Source organism: Procambarus clarkii, chromosome 80, assembly GCF_040958095.1.
Source record: "Procambarus clarkii isolate CNS0578487 chromosome 80, FALCON_Pclarkii_2.0, whole genome shotgun sequence".
Lineage (NCBI taxonomy): Eukaryota > Metazoa > Arthropoda > Malacostraca > Decapoda > Cambaridae > Procambarus > Procambarus clarkii.
In genome coordinates, this window is record NC_091229.1 from 21,524,633 (window position 1) to 21,545,238 (window position 20,606).

At 45.3% G+C, this 20,606-nt stretch overlaps 2 protein-coding genes across 2 annotated transcripts in view; one reads left to right on the forward strand and one right to left on the reverse strand.

The window, feature by feature from the left end:
* Positions 1–971: 971 nt before the first annotated feature.
* Positions 972–20,606, forward strand: part of LOC123746278 (filamin-A) — a 39,461-nt gene continuing 19,826 nt past the window's right edge. The window contains exon 1 of the mRNA XM_069314898.1: positions 972–1,068. The gene's annotated coding sequence lies outside the window, so the exon portion shown is untranslated. The remainder of the gene's footprint in view (positions 1,069–20,606) is intronic.
* LOC123746276 (uncharacterized) lies at positions 8,461–18,526 on the reverse strand. Its single transcript, XM_045727625.2, has 3 exons — positions 18,180–18,526; positions 14,799–15,272; positions 8,461–10,860 (listed from the first exon to the last, which is right to left on the reverse strand). The coding sequence occupies exons 2-3, from the start codon at positions 14,826–14,828 to the stop codon at positions 10,294–10,296; spliced, it is 597 nt and encodes a 198-aa protein (XP_045583581.1). The 5' UTR covers positions 14,829–15,272; positions 18,180–18,526; the 3' UTR covers positions 8,461–10,293.

The window sequence follows — 20,606 nt, forward strand, 5'->3', positions numbered from 1 at the left end:
AGGGGGTGGTGGGCTAGTAGAGGGTGTGGTGGGCTAGTAGAGGGGTGTGGTGGGTTAGTAGAGGGGGGGTGGTGGGCTAGTAGAGGGGGTGGTGGGCTAGTAGAGGTGGTGGTGGGCTAGTAGAGGGGGTGGTGGGCTAGTAGAGGGGGTGGTGGGCTAGTAGAGGGGGTGGTGGGCTAGTAGAGGGTGTGGTGGGCTAGTAGAGGTGGTGGTGGGCTAGTAGAGGGGGTGGTGGGCTAGTAGAGGGGGTGGTGGGCTAGTAGAGGGTGTGGTGGGCTAGTAGAGGGTGTGGTGGGCTAGTAGAGGAGGTGGTGGGCTAGTAGAGGGGGTGGTGGGCTAGTAGAGGTGGTGGTGGGCTAGTAGAGGAGGTGGTGGGCTAGTAGAGGGGGTGGTGGGCTAGTAGAGGGGGTGGTGGGCTAGTAGAGTGGGTGGTGGGCTAGTAGAGGGGGTGGTGGGCTAGTAGAGGGTGTGGTGGGCTAGTAGAGGGGGTGGTGGGCTAGTAGAGGGGGTGGTGGGCTAGTAGAGGGGGTGGTGGGCTAGTAGAGGGGGTGGTGGGCTAGTAGAGGGGGTGGTGGGCTAGTAGAGGGGGTGGTGGGCTAGTAGAGGGGGTGGTGGGCTAGTAGAGGGGGTGGTGGGCTAGTAGAGGGGGTGGTGGGCTAGTAGAGTGGGTGGTGGGCTAGTAGAGGGTGTGGTGGGTTAGTAGAGGGTGTGGTGGGCTAGTAGAGGGTGTGGTGGGTTAGTAGAGTGGGTGGTGGGCTAGTAGGGGGGGTGGTGGGTTAGTAGAGGGGGTGGTGGGTTAGTATGGGGGGCTAGGAGAGTAGTTGGTCGCAGAACGCACCCTCCCCCCATGAACTGGGGCTCGGGAACGCACCCGCCCCCATGAGCATCAGGGTGCGTCATGCGGTTCGTGTAGCCAACTGCGTCGACGGCGGCCGCGTCGGGCGAGGTGGCGCCGCAGGCCGGGGCAGCTGCTTGGCGTTGCAACATGTCGACTTCCACCGCCAGCTGCTTGCGCGGGCTGGGTGCTGGTGGTGCTGCTGGTGCTGGTGCTGCTGCCGTTGTTCTCTGGTGTGTGTCGCTGTTGCGGTGTGCTTACTGTTGTTCTATTGTTGGCTTCTGTTGCTGTGTGCCTGCCGTTGTTCATTCGTGCGTTCTTGTGTCTGACGTTGTTGTGTTGTGCGCTCTTTGTTGTGTGTCTTCTGTTGCTGTGTCGTCGTGCGCCCCTGTAACTGTTCAACTTGCATGCACTTCTGTTGCTGTGCACCTCCACCTGCTGGTCTCCCGTTGCGCTTCTGTTGCCGTGCGCCGCTCACGTAATGCCTGCTTGCTGCTTGAGACACGGCTTATCTTCGCGGGTATTACGGGGCTGTCGGCCGCATCTGGTGTTCACGACCAGAACACTGCCTCTGTTGCATGGCTGGTTATCTGCCGTTGTTGTAGCCGGGACTTTGGCTGGGTTCATCAGCTCGGTATTGCCAAGGTTCGCAGCGCTGCAACATCCCGTCAGTTCGATGTTGTACACAGTCGCATCCGCTGCGACATTCCGTCTCAATATTTATAGCTAAGCTGAAGGCGGGGATCCCGCCCCGTCATGGGGGCGCTGCTGCCTGCAGGGGGTCAGGAGGGGGCTGCCTGAGGGATGGATCTCTTTGTTAGGGGGGAATGGTTGCCTGTGGGTGGAGTGCTGCTGGATCCAGGACCTCGGTTCCAGCGTTTCTCGAGGCTATAGAAACAGCGTTGTGGGCTGGCGTCTGCAACGCCGTCGTCAGCACGTCAAGCTGCTATGATTTTTAGTAAGTCTGATTTTGGCCTTAGGGGGGGAGAAGGAAGGAATTTATGTCAAAATGCGGACGCAACGCCATCAGTGTGGCGCCCAGAGCACCCTCCGGGGGCTGGCTGTCACCCGCCACCACAAAGGGAAACAGGGGCGATAGTGAGAAGGAACAGAGGTAAGCCAGGTACAGCTGGGAGGACTTTGGAGTGAGTAAGAGAGAGATAGACTGAGACAAAGGCAGACAGGAACAGACCCACACACAGATTCACTCACGGTGACAGTGAGTGAATGAATGAATAAGTGAATAGGGGGGGGACATGACACTGTTGAAGGTGGGAAAAATCAGGCTGGTGGTGGATGGCTGACGCCATCACGACCAAGGAAGAGAGGCAGGAGAGGACAGAACACCAACATAAGAGGTCTTGGGGGGCCATAATCAGCATCTAGAAGACTGCCTTGCAAGAGCCCCTCTCCCCCCTTTCTTCGGCTCCTCTACCTGCATCTTGCACGAGGTGAGCTTCTGCTACCATCTAGTACCCTCTGCAACAAGGGAGATCCACAAATAAACGACAACTATCGCTCGTTTGTGGAAAGCGTAGCGACCTCCTGCCACCTGAGCGAAACACTAAGGGGCGCCTGGCATGGCCGCCCGCGCGCATGCGCAGCCCTCAGACGCGACGCTTCGCGCGCTCACTTTGTTTCGGTAAAGATATATATATATTCTTCAGTTATACCTTCCCTTTCGGTTATTAAACAGGTTAAGTAGTTTCATTATATGTATTATAGCGTATATCTCGCCCGTGGGGGCATGCTAGGGCTGGGTATCGAAGGGGTTGTGCCCCTGGGTAGAGCAGCAGGGACGCCGCGTCGTCGCCGGCTGCAGCAGCATAACAAAGGAAGCCTCTAATGCCCACCATGCTGCTAGATGCTGTAATGATCTCCAATTGTACCAAAAATATCTATACACATTACAAATGGTTGATCCTCGCTAAATCACCAAATTAAGTAGCCATTTTTAAACTTTAATTAGAAGCTGTTTCCCCTTAATGCGAGTGCAGAGTACTCATTCACGACACCAAATACTACAACTCATTGTATGCATAAATCCATGTATAATACACATATAAATATGTATAGTGAAGCCTGAGGAATTTTAGCAATAAAGCACCTCAATTTTCCGAGAGCGAAAAATGAGAGAGTCGAACCATTTCGACAAAACTGACGTAATGTGTCGGGAAAATGTCGGCGGAGGACTTCGTTCATCTCTAGTTACCGGGACCACGCGGCCGGCCGGCCCCCGCAACACACCCTAAATATCTAACTTTACTAATATTAAACAAATAATCTAAGTTACAACCTGTGTTATATAGATTATTTGCTTGAATTGTGTTCACTACATTACTCATAATGCCATAATTAAATCTACCCTTAATATATCCAAATATAAGTTCTATACGTCATCATTAATCAGAAAATTATTGCTTACTAAAGCGCTATACAAGTTTGCTTGTGCTAATTTATTTGACATAAAAGTATAGTGTATTTTTCTTAATAGAAATATAATCAATGCGATGTTATTTGCGTAGAAATGTATATAAAATTGTGACATATGTTTAGACGTGTTGCGGGGGCGGCCCTAGAGACGCCTTCCTCCTACACCCGGCATTTCTGTATTAACAAATCCAAGTTCTGTAAGTACGCTCAAGAAGCCTTTTATAGAGTTCTCATCGAGAAATATGAAGCAAATATATAAATAATGACCAACACCCGACAGGTTTCAATGAATTTCCCCGTTCTTATCACCGCTAGTAGGCAGCGTGCCAATGATGCGAGTGAAATATGCCGCCTCACAATGATTTGCAGCTTAACTGTTACCACATTACAGCCAGCGAGATACCTTAACACTAGGGTGTTAATATAGGGGAAATATGCATTTCTAGCATAGAGAAAAAGAGGGTCAACTTGAGCCAGTGGGTTTGCGGAGACCCCGAGCGAGGCTAGCCGGCGCCGGCCCCCGTGTGGTATTTCTCAGCGCCTGGCTGCGAGGGTAGGGGAGAGCGTCTACCGTTTTCTCTGATGGCGGTGATGTATCATAGAGAACGGAGGGAATCCTGACGCAAGCGTCCTCTTGGTGTGTGTGTGTGTGTACTCACCTAATTGTGCTTGCGGGAGGGGGTTGAGGTCTGACTCTTTGGTCGTGTGTGTGTGTGTATGTATGTATGTATATATGTGTATATGTGTGTGTGTGTTTACTATTTGTGTCTGTTAAATGGAGTTATTAGTTCTTGGTTTAATATTTTTTCCCCGCCTTTTTTAATCAAACTGTTTTCCTCAATTATGTCTACTAATGTGTGTCTGTCTGTGTGTGTGTGTTTGGCTATCTATAAATGTGTGTGCGTAAGACGTTATCTGTGTGTGTTCAGGGGACTGTATTTTTGTTGTGAGTGTGGGAGCGTGCGTACGCATGTATGTGTGTGTTTGTGCGTCTGTCTGTTTGTGTGTGTGTGTGTGTGTGAGAGAGAGAGAGAGCAAGCGTGCGCGCGCATGTGTGTGGGAGCGTGCGTGCGCATGTGTGTGTGTATGTGTGTGTTCGCCTATCTCTGTGTGATTGTGTGCGTTAGTCACTTATGTGTGTGTGTGCGCATGTGTGCGTTTCTATCTGATGTGTGTGTGTGTCTGCTAAAATTTGTGTGGCCTTAAGTATATCTATGATGTACTGCAAAGCAATGAATGACCCTAAATCTTAGTACAAATAAAATAATACATAGGCCTATATACGTGAAGCAGGACAGGATATATATATATATATATATATATATATATATATATATATATATATATATATATATATATATATATATATATATACATATATATATGTAAACTTAATAACATAATATTCTGATATATATAATATGTCTACTGTATTAATAAAGTGGGATATGCAAATTAGTTTTGACGTTCCATATTCATACATTTACTGATAAAATATCAGTTTATGTCACTGTTTTGATGTCCTTTGGACATCTCGCTCATTAAATTAAATGATTTAGTTTATGTATAAGGTTATTTTGAATATCCGTGCTGACGGAAATCATTATTATATTTGCAAAGTTCAAGATTTGGGTGTTTGAATGCACCATTTGGATGGCGCCAGAATGTGCGCATGCGCAGTGGGCGACGCAGGCCGGCGTGTTCATGGAGGGCTGTTTGTATGGAAACGAAGTTGATTTTATGCTCTATATATGTGTTATACTAAACTGTTTATATAATATTATATAATAAATCAATATCGATCAGATTATGTTTGAATACTAGGCACATATGATGAAATGTGCATTGGGCTAAACATCTAATAGAGTTCCTCCACATTTAGGAACTATGCCTATTTGAAGACAATAATTCATTTCGGAATATATATTATCAAATTTTAATAGTCTGTGGTATACAAATATGTAAATAAACTTCTTTGGTGAGTGTAATTTTTTTTAATATATTATAGAAATGTGAAAAATTTTAATGGCTAGTGACGCTGCCGTTAGTTATTGTGCGTCTGGCAGCTGCTTGGGCGGGGAGTAAACCTTTGTCAAAATCCTTTGCGCGTTTCTTTAAATGGCGGACTGGAACGTTAGATCATTAATACTGTATCTGAGGCTTTGATGATATAACTACAACGACTACTATTACAGCGGCTAAATAGCTCGGACTATTGATAAGCTGTACGCTACACATAAGCCTACTAGCAACTATATCTGCTATAGGCCTGTACAGTCTACAATTACCAATACAACTAGAACACAACGAACTTAAGATATGTTCAACAATATATTGACATGATTGTATGGAACATACAGAATAAAAACATACAGGAAATGAATGAATGACACCAGCTGACGTTATCACGGCTATTAGTATATCTTTTTGTATGTAAAAGTATAGTAGGCTATTTATATACATTTTAGTAGGCCTACACATGCCAATATTAGTGCGAAGATTGTGTGCGCATAGGCCTTGTGTTTGTACATATGACTCAAGTTTTTTTGCGCATGCGCCCACACTAATTTTTGCGCGCAGGAAGGGAGGAGGTGGGGGAGGGGGTCCAGATAGGCCTGGCGATACAGTACTGAACCAAACTGTATCACCTACAATTACTGTAATTGGGAAGTGAAGTTTCCGGAAACTTCTGCGTGACTGTATCCGGGTTTCACGAACATTTTGTTTATTTTTCAGAATTGTCATGATCTTATCAGCAATATATATATATTTTTTATAGTTAATGCTGTTTTAGTATTAATTATTTCCTTTCAGGGTAGTTTAATGCAGGCCCTGAAGGTGGCTTAATGCAGGTCCTGAAGGTGGCTTAATGGAAGCCCTGAAGGTGGCTTAATGCAGGTCCTGAAGGTGGCTTAATGGAAGCCCTGAAGGTGGCTTAATGCAGGTCCTGAAGGTGGCTTAATGCAGGTCCTGAAGGTGGCTTAATGGAAGCCCTGAAGGTGGCTTAATGCAGGCCCTGAAGGTGGCTTAATGCAGGCCCTGAAGGTGGCTTAATGCAGGTCCTGAAGGTGGCTTAATGCAGGCCCTGAAGGTGGCTTAATGCAGGTCCTGAAGGTGGCTTAATGCAGGCCCTGAAGGTGGCTTAACGCAGGCCCTGAAGGTGGCTTAATGCATGCCCTGAAGGTGGCTTAATGCAGGCCCTGAAGGTGGCTTAATGGAAGCCCTGAAGGTGGCTTAATGGAGGACCTGAAGGTGGCTTAATGGAGGACCTGAAAGTGGCTTAATGCAGGCCCTGAAGGTGGCTTAATGCAGGACCTGAAGGTGGCTTAATGCAGGTCCTGAAGGTGGCTTAATGCAGGTCCTGAAGGTGGCTTAATGCAGGTCCTGAAGGTGGCTTAATGCAGGACCTGAAGGTGGCTTAATGCAGGTCCTGAAGGTGGCTTAATGCAGGACCTGAAGGTAGCTTAATGCAGGTCCTGAAGGTGGCTTAATGCAGGTTCTGAAGGTGGCTTAATGCAGGTCCTGAAGGTGGCTTAATGCAGGCCCTGAATGTGGCTTAATGCAGGTCCTGAAGGTGGCTTAATGCAGGACCTGAAGGTGGCTTAATGCAGGCCCTGAAGGTGGCTTAATGGAGGATCTGAATGTGGCTTAATGGAGGACCTGAAGGTGGCTTAATGGAGGATCTGAATGTGGCTTAATGCAGGACCTGAAGGTGGCTTAATGCAGGCCCTGAAGGTGGCTTAATGCAGGACCTGAAAGGTGGCTTAATGGAGGACCTGAAGATGGCTTAATGGAAGCCCTGAAGGTGGCTTAATGGAGGACCTGAAGGTGGCTTAATGGAGGACCTGAAGGTGGCTTAATGGAGGACCTGAAGGTGGCTTAATGGAGGACCTGAAGGTGGCTTAATGGAGGACCTGAAGGTGGCTTAATGGAGGACCTGAAGGTGGCTTAATGCAGGCCCTGAAGGTGGCTTAATGCAGGACCTGAAAGGTGGCTTAATGGAGGACCTGAAGATGGCTTAATGGAAGCCCTGAAGATGGCTTAATGGAAGCCCTGAAGGTGGCTTAATGGAGGACCTGAAGGTGGCTTAATGCAGGACCTGAAGGTGGCTTAATGCAGGACCTGAAGATGGCTTAATGGAGGACCTGAAGGTGGCTTAATGGAGGACCTGAAGGTGGCTTAATGGAGGACCTGAAGGTGGCTTAATGCAGGACCTGAAGGTGGCTTAATGCAGGTCCTGAAGGTGGCTTAATGGAGGACCTGAAGGTGGCTTAATGCAGGACCTGAAGGTGTCTTAATGGAGGACCTGAAGGTGGCTTAATGCAGGTCCTGAAGGTGGCTTAATGCAGGTCCTGAAGGTGGCTTAATGCAGGTCCTGAAGGTGGCTTAATGCAGGTCCTGAAGGTGGCTTAATGCAGGCCCTGAAGGTGGCTTAATGCAGGTCCTGAAGGTAGCTTTACGGAGGTTCTAAATGTGGCTTAATTCAGATCCTGAGGATGGCTTAATGAAAGTCAAAGGGAAAGAGGTCCCTCTTTCAGGGAAAGAGGCCCAGAAAGTGGCTTCTCTCTCTCTCTCTCTATTTTTTATATTATTTATACAAGAGTTGTTACACTCTTGTACAGCCACCAGCACGCGTAGCGTTTCCGGCAAATCCTTAACCTATGTTCCCTGGAATAGGACCCGCCAAATTGTTGAACAACCTGGCACCACGGTGAACTGTAACCTCTGTTCTAACCTTAACTGTAGCCTCTGTGCAACCAGAGGCTACAGTTAAGAACTGGGGCCCAGTCAATCCTCCCCGGCCAGGGTACGAACCCAGACCAAAGCGCTCACGACACGCCAGGCGAGTGTGTTACCGCTTTGCCACAGAGACACTTAGTGTCATTCGTAGAAGTATATCAGGACAAATAGGGGGGGGACCTTTGAGAAGCCGACGGCTTCCTCTTCTCGTTGAGGTCACTAGTGTTAGTGGCCCTCAGGTAAATTCAGGTAAATATTCACTGGCTGTCTGTCCCCCAACACAATGAATTTATCATTAAACATTGTCGGTCGGTCACTTATAAAAGAAAATGTATGAGATTAAAGAAAACGGAGAGGATAAGTGTCAAGGAAGAGGGACTTGTGTAATTCCCAAGACCATACGCCTCAAGGAATGGTAGTATGTCTTAGGCTGGGATTAAAAAATGATGTTCCAGGTTTCTAGTATATTATTATACCTTTCCTAAATAACATAATCGTATTCCTTTGTAAACAATGTTTACAGCATTGTTTACAACACCTTGGGAAAGAATGTAGGTTACATCCGAAAATATAGTTTTTAAAACATATTTACATATTTCGAGTCCTTCCATCACTTTCATTCAAGCACTACGGCATTGCATTAAGTTTCTCCACTAAATATTTGATTTGGATTTAAGCTTATGGTAATAAAGGTTTTATTGGAATTTAAGCTTATTTCTCTAAGGTTATTTAGGCTTATAAGGTCTAAAACATTAGTTGGATGTTAAGCTAATGGCAAACAAACAAAAAATTGTGGACATTTCAGCTGTCACTGAAAGTTTTTCTTTGCGGTTTAAGGAAATGCTGTAATTTACTGTAATGAAGCTCTGTATCCCACTGTAAGTTGGAGCTGAATCTCACTGTAAGAAGGGTGGTCTGATAAGCCTTGCTTCGGGGAGAGGCTTGTACCCCCCCCCCCAATCCCCCCTGGGACGACCTACTGACCCTCCAATTTATCCTCTTAATTGGATAATACTTTTTGTACCCATGTGGACGATTGTACAGATATTGACGGAATGTTGGTACTATTCACTTTATAGAATCCGGCAAAACAATTAAGTTAAAAACCCAATTCAGGTGTTCCTGGGCCTAGAATACCACATATTTGAACTATGTTAGGCCTCAGAGAGCGTGTTTTAGGCCTATAGAAGGGTTAGGTTAGATTTTATTTGCAAAAACATTTCCGGTTTGTGAGAAATTCAGGAATACGAAAGTTTACTTTCTGTTGATCCATCCGCCCAGTACTGCGGACCTCATTGTCCTGCAAGTCTATTAACACCATCAGTAGTTCATCGGAGCAATATATATACATATATATATATATATATATATATATATATATATATATATATATATATATATATATATATATATATATATATATATGCATATTTAAAGCTATCCAACTGCTCGCTTAAAATGTACTTTCATCACTGACTTCTAAGATGGAAACCTCGAGAAAATAAGATTCGTGCCAGTGCCTATGTCAGCCTCTGCAACACTTATGAGGCGAGCTTTGTGTTGCGCGTCTCTCATTGCTTTTTTTTTCTACCCTCAGCTTCTACAGTCAGCAGACACAGTTTCCAACACACTCATCTTTCTAGTTTTACTGTCACCATTTCCTCACTTTATTTCCTTAACTAGAATGGCACTTTGGGGCGCCTCTGTGTCGAGGATGACTGGGTGTAAAGTGTTCCTGGGCTGCAGGCTACGGCAAGGTCCTCACTAGGCTTCATCAACCACTAACTCAACCTCTACAGCGTTCATCAGTCATGGCGGCTTTGTTGACATTTGTTGACACCTCTCATGGGCTCTGAAGCACTTGGAGGTTGTTTATAACAATGATAACCCTTGGGTTGTGAAGTTTCAAAGTTCGTAAACTGTTTAGTAAATTTAGACTAAGCCCTCATGATTAGGGGGAAAGATGGGGAGTTTTTGTAAGTGGGTGGGGGGTGACGAAGCCTAGCTGGGGAGGAGTCTCTAATTTATGGCTAGTTATCTACAGCGATTCTTCGCGTTCGTTGCTCGGTGATTGGGTGTCTCCTGGCGGCGATTGGACGTCTCCTGGCGGCGATTGGGAGAATCCTGACGGTGACTGCATGTCTCTTGACTTTAACTGGAAGTCTGGTGATGGCGATTGGATGTCTTCTGACGGCGGTTGGAAGTCTCGTGACGGCGATTGGAAGTCTCGTGACGGCGATTGGAAGTCTCGTGACGGTGATTGGAAATTCTCCTGACGGCTGTCGTCAGCTGGGACTCGGGGAGGTTGGGGGTCCAGCAGCGTGGGTACTGAAGCAGACTCCGTGTCCGGACACCAGATTGGAGCTGGTCTGGGATTTTGAAAGTCCCGGGTAGTGGGAGATGTCCGAGTGGCGCCTGCGGCCGTGGGCGGTGTTGGGTGGGGCTGGGGGCGGTCTCTTGGAGTGGGCGGGGGAGACGGGTATATTAGGGTGGTCAGGGAGGAGTAGATATGGGGGAGGGGTGGCCTCCAACACCCTCACTACTCGAGATAATACCACCCCAGTTCCTGTTACGGCCTCCATTTCTATAGGATAGCACCCCATGTGTGGGTGGGCGTAGGGCGGAGGAGGCGTGGGTTGGAAGGGTAAGGAATGGGTAGTGGTGTGTGACGACGCCCACGACACCTGTGGGTGATCCCTGAAGCAGGAGGAACCGGCGGAGAATGTGGTGTGGCCCGGTGGATGGGAGGTCGGCGGTGGTTGGGACGACGGTGCGTAGGCAGGTCGTAGAGGTGTGGCCACTCCGTCGTCGTCTTCCAGTTGGTAAGGGTTGTCGCCGTACGCCTCCACCTCCTGTAGGGACGAGAAAACAGCAAAAGAAACAATCAACTCGTGACGCTACAACGGGCTCACCATAGTCCGTGCTACTTGGAACTTTGTTCCAGGTTATCTTGAGATGATTTTGGGGCTTTCGATTTCCCGCGGCCCGGTCCTCGACCAGGCTTCCACCCCCAGGAAGCAGCCCGTGACAACTGACTAACACCCAGGTACCTATTTTACTGCTAGGTAACAGGGTGAAAGAAACTCTGCCCATTGTTTCTCACCGGCGCCTGGGATCGCACCCAAGACCACAGGATCACAAGTCCAGCGTGCTGTCCGCTCGGCCGACCGGCTCCCAGGTAGCGAATCTTTAACAACAACAACATAGGAACTCTTGAGCACCAAAGACAATGTACTTGTAGCCTATCCTCCAAAAAAAGGGAACATACAGCCCCGCTCCTGTGCCAGGTAAGTCCACTACGGGTTCACCATAGCCTGTGCTACTTGCCCCGCTCCTGTGCCAGGTAAGTCCACTACGGGTTCACCATAGCCTGTGCTACTTGCAACTTTTCGTTCTCAGTAACTGAATCTAAAACAACAACATTCAAAAAGGCATATGGGTTACAAATCGTACACAAGTCAAAATCTCATTTTCTGATTGTCAAACCCTTATATTCAAGTTCAAGTATGTTTATTGAGACGAGAGAAAATACATCTCAAAGGGATAGAATAGCTTAGGCTATTTCTACCCTCCTGATCCCTTATATATAATTTGGTTAGGTTAGATTATTTAGGCTATCTTATGGCCAGGTGGGATAAGTTAGGTTATGCTAGGCTGTGATGTGCCCAGATGGGTTAGGTTAGGTAAGGTTAGTTTGAGTTAAGTTACGTAGATTATACAATACGTTAGCGAACCATTTTGTGTACGATGTCACATATTGTCCAAAGTAGGGTCAAAAGATCGTAGCGAGCTATGAAGGTACAAAAGATAAACAGTTGTGAAGCAAACAGTTCACGTTTGGAATTCTAAAGGAATCACAGATATTGAAACAAACTGCATAACAAATGTACTTAACTAAAAACTATACCTAACCTAACCTACCCAAGGCCTAAAAAACAATCGAAGGCCTAACATATGCAATCTTAGGTTAAATTGAGTTTGCATTGTTTGATTGTTGTAACTTACCACTAGATAGCAGCCTATCAGTAGACATACAAAACCCGTCTAATATACCCGTCTAGGCAGTCTACCACTAGATATATATAAGTATTATGGCAACCTACGACCAGTTATACTTATGGCAAACCACCACTAGATATACTTATGGCAATATGACTAACTGCATTAGAAGGAGGGTACTGAATTTTGTTATGCAAATAAGATCAAGATAACTGTTTAACCCTTCAATTGCGCGGCTATTTAGAAGCATTACAACGAGCTGCACATTACTAAAAATAGCTAACGAATCAATTGGGAAGTCACCGAGCACACATCACTGAAAATGAGGAAAATAAGTGATGACGGCAGCGCTCCGCCCTGGACTAGTAATGGCGTAGGACAGACCGAAGCGTCTGTTTACACTTCCTTCACTTTCTAATGTGTTAGTTAAGTGTTAGTGTTAGATAAGTGCCTAATTTCCAGCCGTGTTTATTGGAACTTGCGGTCTGCATGGGGGGAAAGGAGGAAAACCTCATATGTACGATTGCAGTAGTGTAAGGGTTTAGGTTCGTATTTTGTAAATATAGTTAACTCACTAAGGGACATAACTACGTTCACATGTTACTCTTGCACCAGATGAGTTACGTAATTCATCAGAGACTATAAATAGAGACTATAAATATATATATCTCGACTAAGGCAAGGCATTACTCATATAATATTGTGTAAGAGAGATAGAACTTGAGCAAGGACCAACAGCACAGCTGAGTTGAGGTTGCGTCCTCCTGTGACCTTGACATTAAATATTAAACAAATACTTTATTTACCCTTCAGGGTGTAATAATGACGGACAGCCCTTGGTGGTGCAGACGGCGGCCGGTCTGTGTGGGTGATTTGGCCACACTGGTTCCATCTATACTTACTGCTAAACGACGTATTTATATGGATTTCCGTTTACTCCTGATTCGTTGTTTTGTTAGTTGAGAAAAACGCAGAGGCAAAAATATAATTATAATTCCATAATTTTAATAACAATACGTACAGTATTAGAAACGTTTATCTTAAATTCGCAAATGTTTTTGTGCGCCGGCAGATGTGCAGATAAAGCAGACTTACCCGCGCTATAAAAAACGCTAGCATAACAAACTGGCATGCAAATATTGACAGTAATTATCCTGAGTGCATGAATCATCACGTGTTTTACGTCTAAGAAAGAAAACGGGATAATAACAAAGTCTAGGCCGTGAGTTGTTATGGCAACCGTCGCCATGGAGACCGTGGCAGCGTCACTTTGGTCAGCTGATGAGACCTTCGTGACAACGGATCATTATTGCATTGTCAAGCGAATCTCATGGATGATAATACATGACACTGATGTACTGCAACGCATGTATACATTTATGTATACTTGGAATAATATAGGTCCAAGTCCTAATCATCAATGAAAACAAAATAATTTCACTAATGACTAATAATTCCACTAATTCTCCGCCTTACGATTGACTCTTGGTTATAAGGGAGTTTCCGTCACAATATCTCTAGTTACACGGGTGGTACGCGAACAAGGGGACACAGGTGGCGAGTACCCACATGAGCCACAGGGACGTTAGAAAGAACATTTTCAGTGTCAGAGTAGTTAATAAACGGAATGCATTAGGCAGTGATGTGGTGGAGGCTGACTCCATACACAGTTTCAAGTGTAGATATGATATAACCCAGTAGGCTCAGGAACCTGTACACCAGTTGATTGACAGTTGAGAGGCGGGACCAAAGAGCCAGAGCTCAAGCACAATTAGATGAATACAACTAGGTGAGTACCGGTCTAGTGCACTGTTTTATGGCAGTATGGGGTGCATAATAAAGAAAGAAATTGAAAATTGAATTGCAGTATAAGTGTGCTGGCTGCCTCTCTTCCCGTTCTTCTCTGACCACAGATTTCCTCTCATGAAACTCCAGTTAGTTTGTTAGGCATGACCCCTATCAGCCAATGTTGGTGTACTATCGTGAATGGTAATTATCTCTTCATGTTTCATTGTTCATATCATTATTCTAGACAATCTACATAGTATACTTCTTGGGTACACTAGGCTATCTGAAATGGTTACTGATTTTCTTGTAAGCAAGTGCCTCCCTACAACTGTTTGGTAAACACCTCTCACGTAACTAGCGATCATCTTGGAGTGGCTCGCACAGGAATCAAGCAGCTTCTTTTAGGATTATTGGTGAGATACTGTTAGACGCCACAGCTTTTGAATCGTAAAATCCCCCGAATCCTCGTCCTCTGTTGATATTATTTTATTAGGTTTGATCTCAATTCAGGTACGTTGTTTAGCTCTGCTATAAGGAGTTGGATCCTTAACACAGTTCCTTATATTCTAGCAGTAACGCTCCAATTCTCTGGGTAACCCTCACTGCCTGGTCGTTTGTAATTACTCGTGTGGGTACACAATGCGAATTTCGTTTGGTGGTGATTGGACTTTCTAATAATCTCTCTCATTTAAAGGTATGTGTGTGTGTGTACTCATCTAGTTGTGCTTGCGGGGGTTGAGCTCTGGCTCTTTAGTCAGAGGCAGTTGGTCTCTGTGTGTGTGTGTGTGTGTGTGTGTGTGTGTGTGTGTGTGTGTGTGTGTGTGTGTGTGTGTGTGTGTGTGTGTGTGTGTGTGTGTGTGTGTGTAATTACCTAAGTGTAGTTACAGGATGAGAGCTACGCTCGTGGTGTCCCTGTCTTCCCAGCAAGACGGGACACCCGTCCCGTCTTCACACGCACACACTTCCCAGTGTGTGCAGTGCATGCGTGTGTGCGTGCACTTACCGTTGTATGTGCGCTACTTCCGCTGCCCATGACAGCCCAACCGTCACTACCAGTCGTCCGCTGGGACGATGGTTCCTATCCACGCCGCCATGGGACGGGAACTTTGAGGAGGGGATGAAGCCTGGGTGACAATTAATCCCAGAGACCCCCCCTTGCGAGGCAGCTTATATATATATCAGTTACCGGTGGTCGTTAGAGCTGCAGTTTAATGGCCGTTGACCTTCACCTCGGCTGATCCTAACAAGGGGTAATCATCATGATTCTCATAACGGCTTCATACTTCCCAGTGGCTGTTCAATGCGGATTCTATATTCCTGGAACCCGTTGCCTTCAAGAGCTCCAGGAGTCATGTAAGACCGTGAATCCATAACAGTTTCAAGTGTAGTGACATCCTCAAAGGTGAATTGCAGTGGAGCCTTAGTTATTCCAAGGTTGATGGGTCGTGTATTTGGCATCCGTAGCCTCAAAGATCATCTGTGGAGAGTAGAGATTGAGAAACGTTAATATGAAGGAGTACAGGGTTCTAATTGTGAGACAGGACAGTGGCATGATTGTCAGACAGGACAGTGGCATGATTGTCAGACAGGACAATGGCATGATTGTCAGACAAGACAGTGGCATGATTGTCAGACAGGACAGTGGCATGATTGTCAGACAGGACAGTGGCATGATTGTTAGACAGAACAGTGGCATGATTGTTAGACAGAACAGTGGCATGATTGTTAGACAGGACAGTGGCATGATTGTTAGACAGGACAGTGGCATGATTGTCAGACAGGACAGTGGCATGATTGTTAGACAGGACAGTGGTATAATTGTCAGACAGGACAGTGACATGATTGTCAGACAGGACAGTGACATGATTGTCAGACAGGACAGTGACATGATTGTCAGACAGGACAGTGACATGATTGTCAGACAGAACAGTGACATAATTGTGAGAATGGCAGGAAACTGTGTGAGTGGTACCTGGGTCTTGAGAGAAATGTCAGAGCATCCTTCATCATCCTGTGTACAAAGGCAGTCTTATAGCGAAGATGTATACTTATATAGTATATATTCTGTACTCATGTCAGTTTAACTATGACTCGCGGGTTGTCGCTGCCTTCACGTCCAGCCTGTTCTATAAATACAGCAGCCTAAAATAACCTCATCTGAAGTATGTTCAGAGATCCGATTCGAACAAAGGTCGAGAGCGAAGCGCTGTTCGAGAAAATATTCGAACGTCATCACTTGTGAGTCTTGCAGTCAGGCCTCATCAACAAAGGTCAAATGCTCGGTAATCCAGCCAACAAACACCATCCCCTTCCCCCCCTCTCCTCTGTTTATGTATGTAAAACACTTTACACGCGCCTCACAACTGATGACGTTCGAACATTTCTCGAACAATGCTTCGCTGACGACCTCTGTTCGAACTGCAAATCTGTAAATGCTTCACCCTGCGTATTACAAATTATTGTCAACATGAACATATAACCTACACTTAAATATATGCATAGCATGCATATTATCATATAATAATAACATTATACATAAATATGTTTATAAATGCGGAAAAGCCACAGATAAATGGGAAGGAAATGTTGAACGTTTCATACTAATGATCTGTGCTTCATGATCGACAGTTCCAGTTATCATAAATATAAATTATCATATCAATTATCATCAACATAAATATTGTCATATAATGGTAATATTTATATTTGAGAAAATTCTTATGTAGAATGAACAGCAGGTTGAAATTAATGAACGCATTTTCGAGGTCGGCCGCGGGATGGACTAGCCTAGCCAGAGGACAGATCATGTGTCGTGATTTCTATACACAAGAGACCACCACCGTGTAATTAGCATGTCGTGTAAGGTATCCTGCCCATACTCAGCGTGTCTTAGAGGCTATTCTATTAGTCAAATTAGCGTGTTATAATCAGCTGCACACTGAATAGTTTAGTCACTCGGGGTAACAAGGTTATCAATGTTGGAGTTTTATCGTTGCGTGCGAGGTATTGTCTTGAACGCAGTGATCTCGTTTGCGTGCAAGAGGGCGTGGAGGTTGAGGGTCATGGCTTGCGTGCGAGAGGGAGGGGTGGGAGAGGGGCTGGGAAGGGGAAACAACACACACCCAGTAATCAGTCGAATATCATACATCAACTGTCCATTGTATTCTTGTTCCCGCTTCTGCTGTTATCACTTCTGCTACTGCTGCCTCAGTGGTATGGTAATGCCTTCTCCATCGTAGCGATGGAGTTATCATAAACTTTTTATGTTACTTTTTAAAGTTACTTTTATAAAAGTTACTTTTTGGGGGTTTAGTTCTGATGTTGATGACCAAACCACACATCAGATGGAGAAACGACGATGTTTCAGTCCGTCCTGGACCATTATCAAGTCGTGTTGGTCTATGATGGACCGAAACATCGTGGTTTTTCTATCATCTGATGCGTGGGTCATCATATCTTCAGCCACGTTATTGTGATTCATCGTCTGCACAGTACTGATGTTCACTTGGTGTTCAGCACCGATGTTCAACGCCGATATTGAACACAACATCGACGAGGAATCGACTTGAGAATGGTCCAGGACGGACCGAAACGTCGTCGTCCCTTCACCTTCTAGTGTGTGGTCTGGTCAACATCGACGAGGAATATCCGATTAATATAGACAAAACTGCGAACCCGAAACGCTATGCGTGTTAGTGGCTTTACAAGATTGTAATTTCAACTTAAACTCTATGTTCTCTCTGAACCCCCAATGTACCTTCTTGTATATATATAAATAAACCATTCAGGGTCAATAGTGACTCCTCCCACATACAACTCGAGCTCCAGAATCGATCACAAGTGAGACTTGAACCCATAGAACAACGCAGATGGGTATGTGTATAATTGTAATTTATATTCAATTAATAAAGCATAATTTTGTCCCACTTGATGACAGTCTTTAGACCAGTTTGGTATTGGGCTAAAAACGTGTCGCCCTCCGGTGGGTCGTTACGGTTACAATTACTTACTGTCTAATCAGCAAGAATGTATTAAGCTTGGACATACGCCAGGTCTAAAATAATCTCTAGTGTATGTGCACAGAAAAGCGGGGTATACCTCTTTGGGTATGTATTCATTGTGGATTATAAAACTACTCATGTGCAGACGATGAGTCACAATAACGTGGTTGAAGATATGATCACCAAACTACACACCAGAAGATGAGGAGACGACGACGTTTCGGTCCGTCCTGGACCATTATCAAGTCGATTGTGCTTGATAATGGTCCAGTGCGGACCCAAAACAAGTTATCAATTCCACAATCGACTTGAAATGGTCCAGGTCGGACCGAAACGTCGTCGCCTTCTCATCTCCAGGTGTGTGGTCATTAAAATCTACTCACCTTCAGTAAATTCCGTTTTACTGATGACGTGAGGTTTCTCAGTGTGATCTTGGAAGGTGATGGGGGTGATAGCGAAGCAAGGAGCCAGAGAAGCTGCTTAGATATCGTGATAAGAATCCACTTATGACCAGACAGGATTAGGCTACGTAGTCAGGATAGAGGCCATAGACTATCTGAATTCTAGCCACGTATACCTTAATCCCGAGAAAAGCAAATTGTCCGTGCATATGCGCTGAGAAGGACACTCAGAAGGAACACTTAGGTGTTATACGCCTCACGCTGCGAGGGAGAGAGAGACAGGCCGGCGATGTTTACCTGTAAGCGCGGGGCGTCAGACTGAGGGGTTCCAGTGTCCTCTGGCGGCTGGTGTCTGTACCACCTCTGTGTCCCTATCCCACGTGCAGGGGCTAAGAGAGAGAGAGAGAGAGACAGAGAGAGAGAGAGAGAGAGAGACAGAGAGAGAGAGAGAGAGAGAGAGAGAGAGAAGAGAGAGAGAGAGAGAGAGAGAGAGAGAGAGAGAGAGAGAGAGAGAGAGAGAGAGAGAGAGAGAGAGAGAGAGAGAGAGAGTGATTGAGACTGCAAATAACGAGCCATAAACATGCTCAAAAAAGTCCCAAGTTTTGTATAATACAAATTATACAAATAGTAGAAAAAACTGGAACAAACCATAAACCCTAACCTGTCCTAGGCCTATCATACACAATCTCACGCCTCCTTTACTACATATGTGCTAACCAAGCCTATGAAAAGCTAGGCTTTTTTGTTACCTTCTCTCTCTTGGGACCTCTAAAAAATAATATAAACCTTGGGCTATTTTTTTTTTGTGTGTGTGGGGGGGGGGAGAGGATGCAAAAGTCGATAATTTGTCAATTTCATCCACAGCAGCATTAGGTACTAAGGAGTCTAAGGATGTAAGTTTGAGCCCATTACACCGCTTCCACTTCAGTATATTTTTGTAAGATAGATCTCATGAAATATCATACAAGCGGTGGGGAGAATAGAGCGCTAAAAGGCTCTCATAATATTCATCACCTCACACCTCAATGCATTAAATATTTGATTCAATAATGATGGAGAATGGAATATAATTCTGTTATTATTATACTCCAATAAACATAGCTCTTCTTTTATATGATATTGTGTTTGTAAAGAAATGAAATAATGATGGAGTCAGAGTTTGTCTCCTGTGGATTCCTTTTCATATTGGTCTCTGAATGCATGATATAACTGATGAGTTGCTAAACACATTTTGTTCGAAGGGAAGGAATTGATTATCATTTTGGACTGCCTTTGAGCAGCCTGAGGGCAGCAATATCCTGCCAATAGCAACAAAAACTCAAACTCTTGAAGCAAAGTGAAATTCACACCAGTTCCTCCATCTATCATCATTCTATTATGCAGGAAGAACCGCACGTCTGTGGGTCATCCAATAAGGTTAGCAGACTTCTAGATGTTACCACTGCTAGGCCTGAGGCTCGGCTACCCCGCCCAGGATGCAACCCCAAACAAGTTGCAGTTAAGATGATCTACCACCGCTCATACGATGGGTATGGAGGTGCATAATGAATGACTAAACTATTTGGAAACAGGTGTGTGGTGGGCAAGGGTTCGTATAACAGATGTGTGAGAACAGGTTTGAAAAAACGCGTCTGTGGGGGATGAGCGCGAGAAACAGGTGTGAGGGAAATTGTGTAAAGCAAAGCTTGTGGGGCTAATGTGGGTGAGACAGGTGTTTGAACTTGTGGGACCAGTGTGGGTGAGACAAGTGTTTGAACTTGTGGGACCAGTGTGGGTGAGACAAGTGTTTGAACTTGTGGGACCAGTGTGGGTGAGACAGGTGTTTGAACTTGTGGGACCAGTGTGGGTGAGACAGGTGTCTGAACTTGTGGGACCCGTGTGGGTGAGACAGGTGTTTGAACTTGTGGGACCCGTGTGGGTGAGACAGGTGTTTGAACTTGTGGGACCCGTGTGGGTGAGACAGGTGTTTGAACTTGTGGGACCAGTGTGGGTGAGACAGGTGTTTGATACTCCTGTGGCCTGTGTAGAAGAAGTCAAGCTTGTGGGCTGGCTTGTGAGGCCAGTGTGGAATGTCAAAATCGATTTTAACTCTAAACAAGAATGACGAGTGCCCTCTTCAAATATTATTATAATATTCGACTGAGGACTTCCTGTATAAACACTGAGCTGATGAACTTTTTTTTTGTAATGTAAACATAGCTGATAGGTCTCGCTGTATACATGTAAACACCACCAACAGCTGATGTACTTCGATGTACACAAGAAAAACCATATGACATGATTTCAATAAATATAAGTTACCAGAAATTGCATATAATCTGTTTTAAACAATGATCTCTCGACCGTACAGCAGTGAAGCGTGTTAATGACTAGGCTACTACGACTCAAACTAAACTTATCGATATATTC